At 36.4% G+C, this 8,784-nt stretch overlaps 3 protein-coding genes across 5 annotated transcripts in view; all 3 read left to right on the plus strand.

The window, feature by feature from the left end:
- Positions 1-686, plus strand: part of LOC104735026 (sulfate transporter 2.1) — a 4,326-nt gene extending 3,640 nt beyond the window's left edge. The window contains exons 9-10 of the mRNA XM_010454740.2: positions 98-174; positions 261-686. Coding sequence (XP_010453042.1) covers positions 98-174; positions 261-392 — 209 coding nt within the window. The 3' untranslated portion in view covers positions 393-686. The remainder of the gene's footprint in view (positions 1-97; positions 175-260) is intronic.
- On the plus strand, positions 3,257-5,408 carry LOC104735027. Its single transcript, XM_010454741.1, has 3 exons — positions 3,257-3,623; positions 3,965-4,710; positions 4,808-5,408. The coding sequence occupies exons 1-3, from the start codon at positions 3,336-3,338 to the stop codon at positions 5,247-5,249; spliced, it is 1,476 nt and encodes a 491-aa protein (XP_010453043.1). The 5' UTR covers positions 3,257-3,335; the 3' UTR covers positions 5,250-5,408.
- LOC104735028 lies at positions 5,626-8,758 on the plus strand. 3 transcript variants are annotated; one of them, XM_010454742.2, is made up of 3 exons: positions 5,626-5,860; positions 6,476-8,367; positions 8,457-8,758. In XM_010454742.2, exons 2-3 carry the CDS (start codon positions 6,531-6,533, stop codon positions 8,501-8,503), a joined length of 1,884 nt encoding a protein of 627 aa, XP_010453044.1. In that variant the 5' UTR covers positions 5,626-5,860; positions 6,476-6,530; the 3' UTR covers positions 8,504-8,758. The 3 variants fall into 3 exon arrangements, with proteins under 3 accessions (XP_010453044.1, XP_010453046.1, XP_010453045.1); XM_010454744.2 differs by lacking the exon at positions 5,626-5,860 and adding an exon at positions 5,889-5,994; XM_010454743.2 differs by lacking the exon at positions 5,626-5,860 and adding an exon at positions 6,005-6,172.

Raw genomic sequence — 8,784 nt, forward strand, 5'->3', positions numbered from 1 at the left:
AAAAAAAAAAAAAAAAAAAAAAAAAAAAGATTTGAAACTGTAGTTTTTTATTACTTTTATGTTTTGTTCAGTATTTCTCAGAACAATTTATTGATAGATTTGATAAACGTCGATACATCGGGGATTACTGCTTTGGCGGAGCTCCATAACAATCTAACGCAGGCTGGTGTTGAGGTAATTAGTTTACATTCTAACAAGTTAATCCGTCGTTATCTCTTTAAAACGACAAAAGATATATCATTTTTTCTTTTCTTTTGCAGCTAGTAATCGTGAACCCGAAATGGGAAGTGATCCACAAGCTGAATCAAGCAAGGTTCGTAAGCAAAATCGGGGGCAAAGTTTACATGACAATCGAAGAAGCTCTTGATGCTTGCTTTGGATTAAAAGTTTAAAAAATAGTTTTCTTAATATAACATACATATATATATATATATATATGTGCGTGTTACCGGATAATATTGCATGTGAGTTTTATGTCAGTACTTGTAGTTTAAATTATGTTAGGTCTGCATGATGATCGATGTTGTATAATTATTTAGTACGTATGTGTAATATTGTAGTGTGCCTTGGTACGTAAGCTCGGTCGTGATTAAATAAGTCATGCAAACTATTGTATCATGACGATCGAAGGGTGTGTGTAACAAAACTTGGAAATAATGTATATATTTATATGTACGTTTGATATATATTGCTGTTTTGTATGATGATTAAAAATGTTATTGAGTGAGAATTATATTTGGTATCCTCTCTTATAAAACGTGATTCCGTAATTAAAAATTTCGTGTTGAAATTCTAGAAACCGAATGTTCAAAAACACATGTCTAGGTACAATGTATCTAAATCCGTTGAACAAAAGTAACTTACGTACTTGGTGAATCAATTTAAGTGGAAGGACTTTAGAGCGTACTAATTAGTATTAGACTACTGAACATCACTTGGAAAAGTCAAGAGTGAGAAGCTATATTGGGAGGGTTAATGATGTCTCCCAATTTTAAATAGTTAATCCCACTTTTTTAACTTTTAATTATTGAAGTTAATGGGCACCACTGTTTCAATTCACGATCTTTTCTTGATTTTTTTTTTTTCACAGCTTCAATATATGCGTCTAGGTTCACTGAATCTGATAAAACTTAGAGGATAAAGTTGCTTTGCTGAGGTCTATGTTAACTCATTACACTCTATTTAAATTATGAAAAAACTGTTATTGATTGTATGCTTTGAAACACTAATTAACGATTCTCAAAAAAATAACACTTGAAGTTGCGTTTGTGGTCCAATGCATATTTCCTTTTTCGGTCAATATGTCGGTATGGTGGTGCTAACTCCTACGACATAAATATGGATGTCATGGACCTAACTCTTAAAAACTTTTATCATGGTGCTTAATTTTTTTTTTCTTCCATAAATCCAATTAAGAACTTTACTAGTATTTGAAGAGAATGATTTCGGAGGGATATATAAATATGCTGTCCAATTTTAATGACATTTTTTGTTATTTAAATAATACGAACATGATCACTATCTGTTTATATTTGACTGTTTGTGAGAAGATTTTGGTTAATCAAAAAAATTTCTAAGTACGCAGGCTTTCTGAACTATTTTTTCTTTTAAAATAACTAAATTGTATCAACGTTATATTGCTAATAGTTTGGTACCGTTGATTGTGTGTTTTTAGTTTTTTTTTTCTTCTAATTTAAGAAGGTTATAAATGACAATGAGTGTGAGTGGGTGATCGATGATTCGGTAATAGAAAGCATTGGACGAAGTTGGTCAACACTTTTGTCAATTATTTGCATTTTTTTGTTCTTTTGCTTCTCCCACGTGTGACATTTACATCTTCAAATAAATTTTGCTGTTATTATTTCCGTCAAACTAGTCCTGTATAATCATCACTAACATAACGGCGATGATTCTGAAATGACCTATATTGATGATACTCACGATTATTAATACTACGAGACTACGATTCTGTTTCACAAACTTATAAGCATTTGTTATCGCTATACGAACTGAACTATCTTTAGTGTTAAGTTAATAACAATGAGCTCTGACTTCTATCACTAAAACCCAAAAAGATAAGTTAGTTAGTTGAAGCTTATATTTGTTTGACAAAAAAGAGTGTTGAAGCTTATATGGACTCTAGGCCCATATAAAATGTAGAGTTAGACCATTTAGTGGAAAAGACCGATGCTAACAAATGGGCTTCAAGTCTTAAACCAAACACATAATTCCTTTTATTTATTTATTTTTAAACTAACACATAAGTTCCTTTTTTTTTTTTTTTGGGCCAAACAGTAACCACATAATCCTATACTTTCTGATGAGATCATTTTTCTTGGGGTTAAAAGTTGTATATAATTTTATTTCCAAATAATTTGATTATGAAATATCTTGTATCGATTTATTAAATTTAAAATCTAATATTATAACTAAATACTAATTAATACATTAAAATCATATTAATTTGGGCATATACACTCTAAAAATAATAAATTAAATTGGAAAATTTTGTTGAAAAAATGGTCTTTACAATATAGACAAAATAATCCACATGTCTATAACACGTCACAATTAGACAAAAGAATCCACATGTCTTTACAAAAGAAAAACACAAGAAGCATATAAAAGGAAAGTATATATTTTTACAAATTCAAAGATAAAAAATTAAGGGTGTGTATTCAACTTGACATTTTAAGTGATTTGTGTAAAAGTTATAAATTTTATGTTATTCAATCATGGATTTTAAAAAGTCTCATGAAATACACTGTTGTTCAACTGATGATTTAAAAATCTACTTTGAAATCCATTGTTATTCAAAACAGTTTGTGGATTTGGATTTTAATATGTTTTAGGGATTCTGGAGGATTTTGGAGGATTTGTTTAGTTAAAAATACACAAATACAAATCTCATGGTTTTAGGTGGGATTTGAAATAATTTTACCATAAATCATATCAATTCTCCTAAAATCTATCAAAATTTCAAATTTTCTAAATTCCATCAAATCTTCCAAAATTATTGTTTCAATACACAGCTAAGTTAGACAAAGATTACACCCCTAACTTAGACAAAGATGGGATAACATTGACAATATTGCAAATTAGGAAACTAACGAGATTTCCCTAAATAAATTCTTGTAAATGCGATCAAAAAGTGTAAGGGGTCCGCGTCTGTGTGTTCTACGAAATCGCATCCGTCCACGTGTCATTTTATACATCTGGACCGTAATATTCATTCTCCTTCGTCAACATTTGAAGACTTGACTTTTTCTCTTGCCGTTGAAGCAAGTGAGAAGAACCAAATCCCCCCGTGTTCGATCTCGCTGCGGTGAGTGACGATGAAGTCGGAGACTTTAACATTAGTTCTAGTGTATCTCGCCGGAATCATGGAAAGAGCCGACGAGTCTTTGCTTCCAGGAGTTTATAAAGAAGTAGGAGATGCACTACACGTAGATCCCACAGCTCTTGGAACACTAACTCTGTTCCGGTCTATAGTTCAGTCTTCTTGTTACCCTTTAGCCGCTTACTTGTCTTCTAGACATAACCGAGCTCACGTCATCGCTCTCGGCGCTTTCCTATGGGCCACTGCTACGTTCCTTGTCGCCGTCTTCACCACTTTCTTACAGGTTTGGACTTCTTCTTTACCTTTTTGCCCTGTTCTAAGTAAACTGGAATCAGATCTATTGAATTTTGGAATCTGTTGATCTGGGTAGCAAAAAGTGTGGAGCTTGATTAGGAAAGGTTTCAGTTTAGGCGAATTAGACATTGGTTTGAATGGCTGGATAATGTTGAGACAATCAAAGATCGATGCTTTTTCTGGTTTGATATTGAGATTCATTTGTTCTAATGGGAAGAAGAAGACATGAAAACTTAGTCTGTGTTCTTGTGTTCTTCAGGGGATTGCTTGGTTGGAAAGTGAAATTTTGGATTTTACATTTTTGCTATTATGCTTGCTTGTTGAAACTAGGTGGCAGTATCAAGAGGCTTGAACGGGATAGGGCTGGCCATTGTGACACCCGCGATTCTGTCACTAGTCGCTGACTCAACTGAAGAAGGTAACCGTGGCGTGGCATTTGGATGGCTAGGACTTACTTCAAATATTGGTTCTATACTTGGCAATGTCTGTTCTATACTCTTAGCCTCCAAATCTTTCAATGGCATCGCTGGCTGGAGAGTTGCCTTCTTCTTGGTAGGATTTGTAAGCGTGATAGTCAGTATCTTGGTCCGCCTCTTCGCCAGTGATCCTCATCACAGCGACAAGAAAATCACAAAACTTGACAAAGACAAACCTTTCTGGTCAGACATAAGTGATCTATTGAGAGAGGCCAAGATGGTTATAAGAATTCCATCTTTCCAAATCTTTGTTGCTCAGGGGGTTTCTGGTTGCTTCCCCTGGTCAGCTTTGGCTTTTGCACCATTGTGGCTAGAACTCATCGGTTTCTCCCATAAAACAACCGCGGTTCTAATAACTCTCTTTACCGTTTCTTGCTCCATCGGAGGTTTATTTGGTGGATACATGGGAGATTCTCTTGCCAAGAAGTTCCCAAATGCCGGTAGGATCATCTTATCTCAGATAAGCTCTGCTTCGGCGATTCCTTTAGCTGCGATTTTGCTTATCGGATTACCTGATGACCCTTCCACGGCCTTTAGCCACGGTCTAGTTATTGTCATCATGGGATTATGCATGTCATGGAACGCTGCAGCTACAAACGGGTAAGTTTAATACATATATTTTTCAGTCTTCTTGATTTTTTTTTTGGTTAACCTATAATTAATCTTGGAAGAATCTGCTTGAAATGGTTTTATACAGTCCGATATTTGCAGAGATTGTTCCGGAGAGAGCACGAACAAGCATCTACGCGTTAGACAAATCATTCGAGTCAATGTTAGCTTCTTTTGCTCCTCCTATCGTAGGGATGCTTGCTCAGAACATCTATGGATATAAACCGATCCTTGAAGGATCGTCAAGCTCGATCAAGGTTGAAACAGACAGAGAGAACGCAGCATCGCTAGCTAAAGCACTCTACACATCGATCGGGATCCCAATGCTGATATGTACCACAATCTACTCGTTCCTATACTGCACATACCCGAGGGACCGAGACAGGGCGAAAATGCATGCCTTGATCGAGTCAGAGATGCAGCAACTCAATGAAGAAGAAGAGGATGAGATCGAAGTGAAATGTCTCGGAGGAGAGGAACATGATGAGACTTATCTGCTGAAGCAGCATCAGAGTGAGAGTGTCAGATGATATGGGTTATTGTACAATAGGGTTCCATACTTCAATGATAGGAAAATGGGGTGATTGGTTAAAATTTTTGTAAAAGAAAAGCACTGAAGTGTAATATACCGGTAGATAACAAACATTACAAGAACAGAGTGAAAGGAAAAAATTACTGATTTTCTTTTTTTTTTTTGGCTCTTGGAAGGAAATATATTTAATGAGTGTTGATTGAATGATACATATCTCGCTTTCTTAATTCCAAAGATCAATTCATAAATGCGGAGTATTAATTTGGTAAAAACATCAGACATAAGTGAAATTAAACCGGACATAAACCGGGTTCCGACAGAACAAAGAGAAAGAGGTAGGGGCGCGTCAGTATATTGGAATTATTTCGATATTTGGGTTCTGATAATTCACTTTACTCTTCTTTCTTTCCCAAACTTTTATACGCAAGAGAGAAGATCCATCTCATCTCTCTCTCTCTCTCTCTCTCTCTCTACGTTGTTGTCACTTCCTATGTCGAATCGTGGCCTAAATGCAGCTGTACGATTCTTCAATTCATCGTAAAGATCGAAGAAGTAGCAGTAGTAATCTACTGTTTTTGTAGGGTTACTTTGCCAATTTCCTAATTTTAGGTATCTTTTTTTTTTCTTCTTCTTAGCCTTTTCTCTCTCAGTCAAAATAAATTCAGCAACCAAAGAAAAAAATAGGAAAAAGTTTCTCTTTTTGTTGCTTGTAACGTATACGAGAGACTTGCGTTAGTTAATGGGTATCTCAAAGATTCATGCTTTCATTATAATCCTCTACTGGGTCTGGGTTCTTACACCAAATTGAGCTGATTTGAAGTGTTTCAGAACTCAGATCTTAGTGGCTTTTACACATCAAGAAGCTCCATTGTTTTGATATGCGTTGTTGTCCTCTTGTCCCCAGAGATCTAATTGATTAGAGTAATGTTGTCTTTTAGTTGCGAAATCAATTTGGTTTTATGAAAATTTCCAAGATGTTTTTTTTTTTGTCGATTCTAGTTGTCTCTTTGTTTCCCTCTATGATTTTTCAAAAATTAGGACCACTCGATTTCGCCTTTCGTTTTCAGGATTTTACTTGGCAAGTAGATAGATACATATTAATTTATTTGTTCATTAGCTACTCTACTCCTATAGTTGTTTTTGGTTATTATAATTGAAAAAAAAAATGTTCTTGTTACATATTTTCAGCTAATGATATTGTTATTGGTATTTGGTGTTATGTAGATTAATCGATTGATAGCAACATTGAAGAAGAGGCGTACACAAGTTTTGGTTGTCAATGGATAAAGCTTCTTCACAAGAGTGTCCTTATCCAGGATGTTTCTTCTGTGTAATGAAAGAAGGCAACCCGAGTAAACGAAGATCATGCATTCTCAAATTCTTTCGAGATCTTCCTTCTCAAGACGATGATGGTCAAGTTCTTCCCATTAGTGGTCTCTGGAACACTGCAATGGCTCATCCTAACGATCCTGAGTTCATTGAGCTTGGAATCTTTGAGTGTATGTCTGCTTTGATATGGAAAGGACTTAAAAACCGGCGTTGGCTATCTCATGACCAGAACATATACATTCCTTATTACGCTGCTCACATTATAGGGTCTTACACTATGAATATGGAAGAGTTTGCTGAGAGAAGTGTAGAAGCTGGAGTGATTGCTCCACTTGTTGAGCTTTTAAGAGGTAGGCTTACTTGGGTTGAACAAAGAGTTGCGGTTCGTGCTTTAGGGCATTTAGCTACTTATCCTAGTACTTTCCCTGCTGTTGCCAATCATGGGGAGATCCTTGAGCTTGCTATACAGTTGGCTATGAGCTCTTTGGAAATAGTTTATTCTCATTTTTACCAGTATCCGGATCGAAGGTTGAGTTACCATTGTGATCTGCTTACACGAGGCATGGGAGGTGTTGAGATGGAGTCAAGAAAAGCTGAGGAATGGGCTAGCCAGTTGCAGTGTTGGTCTCTTCAGCTCATTAACTGTTTCGCCTTTAAACCAGAGTTTCTTCCCACTCTGTGCAAACCTGAGTTTCTAGTCAATCTTCCGGTTATGTGGGGTGGACTTGTTAATGAGAACTCTCCGGCTGGTATTGGTTTGCTTAGAACAATCTGTCAGCATAAACTTGGCCGTGGACCTGTCTCTGCGTGTCCAGGAATGATTGAGGCTTTGTGTAACATTGCTCGTTCTTCTGATGATTGGCAGTATATGGCGATCGAGTGTCTTCTTTGGTTGCTTCAAGATCCTAATACATCTCACAAAGTAATCGACAAAGCAGTGCCTACGCTTGTTGATCTTGCAGAGATCACAAACTTGGGTGATCACAAGAAACTTGGAGATTCCATTGTGAGCGTTCTTCAAGAATGCAGCTCCATGGGTAACCGTTCAAGGGAATTGATCGAAGAGACAGTAAGTTCCAGACAAAGGCTTAAATGGGAGAAGAGTATGCCTAAAGAGGATCTTCATATCAAACAAGCAGCAGCGTTAGTGGTCAAACTCGAAGGAAACTCTCTTTTTTCTTCAGGAGATATCGCGGGTGCAGCAGAGAAGTACTCGGAAGCTTTGTCTCTATGTCCAATGAGGTCAAAGAAGGAAAGAGTAGTGTTGTATAGCAATAGAGCTCAGTGCCATCTCTTGTTGCAACAGCCTTTGGTTGCTATAAGCGACGCCACACGTGCGCTTTGCTCGCACAATCCTGTTAACCGCCATGCTAAGAGTCTTTGGAGAAGAGCTCAGGCTTATGATATGTTAGGTTTAGCTAAAGAGAGTTTGTTGGACGCTATCTTGTTCATCAACGAGTGTTCTCAGTCGAATGACCCGGATCTCTCCATGAGACAGAACAAGGTTCCTGATTACGCGGAGAGGTTGGTAAAGAAGCAGATGCGAGCAGCTTGGTTGTTTAAAGAAGCAGCGTTGAAGCATGGAGGTGTGCATAGGAAAGGTGAAGAGAGAGAAGTGTATGGAAATGAAACCGATGATTCGGAATGGGAAACAGCGAGTGAGAGCGATATTGGAGACGATGGAAGAGATCACATGGGACTTGATGATGAGGAAGAAGAGGAAGATGAAGGCCATGGAGAGAAGTGGAAGAACCGGGATAAATCGAGTGAGAAAACTTCAGCCAAAGGTGAGATTTTTACCAGTTTACTTGCATGATTATATAATGATCAACTTAAGTTAATAGTTGTTGGTGCTAAAGTCAATGAATTTGTTTAGGTATGAGGCATGGATATAGCATAAAGCTAGCAGAAGATGAAATCTGAAGCATTGGAAACAACGGATCAAACAAGATTCGGTAAAAGAAGTTGAGAAGAAGAGAGAAGTCATTGTATGGGTTTAATTTAGTCTTGTTACAAGCAAGAAGCTTGCTTTTTCATGGAAATCGTAAGTTCTCTTTTTCTTTTTTCTTCCTTTTCTTTATTTAGTTTTGCGTGATTGTAGAATTTGTGGTAAATTAAATTTGATCCATTTGAGGAGTAAAAAAAGAAAGGAACAAATGTTTTGTTTTACAGTTTTTTTTTTTTTTTTTTTTTTTTTTTTTTTT

This window comes from Camelina sativa, chromosome 13 (assembly GCF_000633955.1).
Source record: "Camelina sativa cultivar DH55 chromosome 13, Cs, whole genome shotgun sequence".
Classification (NCBI taxonomy): domain Eukaryota; kingdom Viridiplantae; phylum Streptophyta; class Magnoliopsida; order Brassicales; family Brassicaceae; genus Camelina; species Camelina sativa.

Excerpts from the sequence above, each read along its gene's own strand:
- LOC104735028 (XM_010454742.2), top strand. The coding sequence starts at position 6,531 with ATGGATAAAGCTTCTTCACAAGAGTGTCCTTATCCAGGATGTTTCTTC. Across the intron at positions 8,368-8,456 it reads TGAGAAAACTTCAGCCAAAG|GTATGAGGCATGGATATAGC; the intron begins GTGAGATTTTTA and ends GAATTTGTTTAG.
- LOC104735027 (XM_010454741.1), top strand. The coding sequence starts at position 3,336 with ATGAAGTCGGAGACTTTAACATTAGTTCTAGTGTATCTCGCCGGAATC. Across the intron at positions 3,624-3,964 it reads TCTTCACCACTTTCTTACAG|GTGGCAGTATCAAGAGGCTT; the intron begins GTTTGGACTTCT and ends TGTTGAAACTAG. Across the intron at positions 4,711-4,807 it reads AACGCTGCAGCTACAAACGG|TCCGATATTTGCAGAGATTG; the intron begins GTAAGTTTAATA and ends GGTTTTATACAG.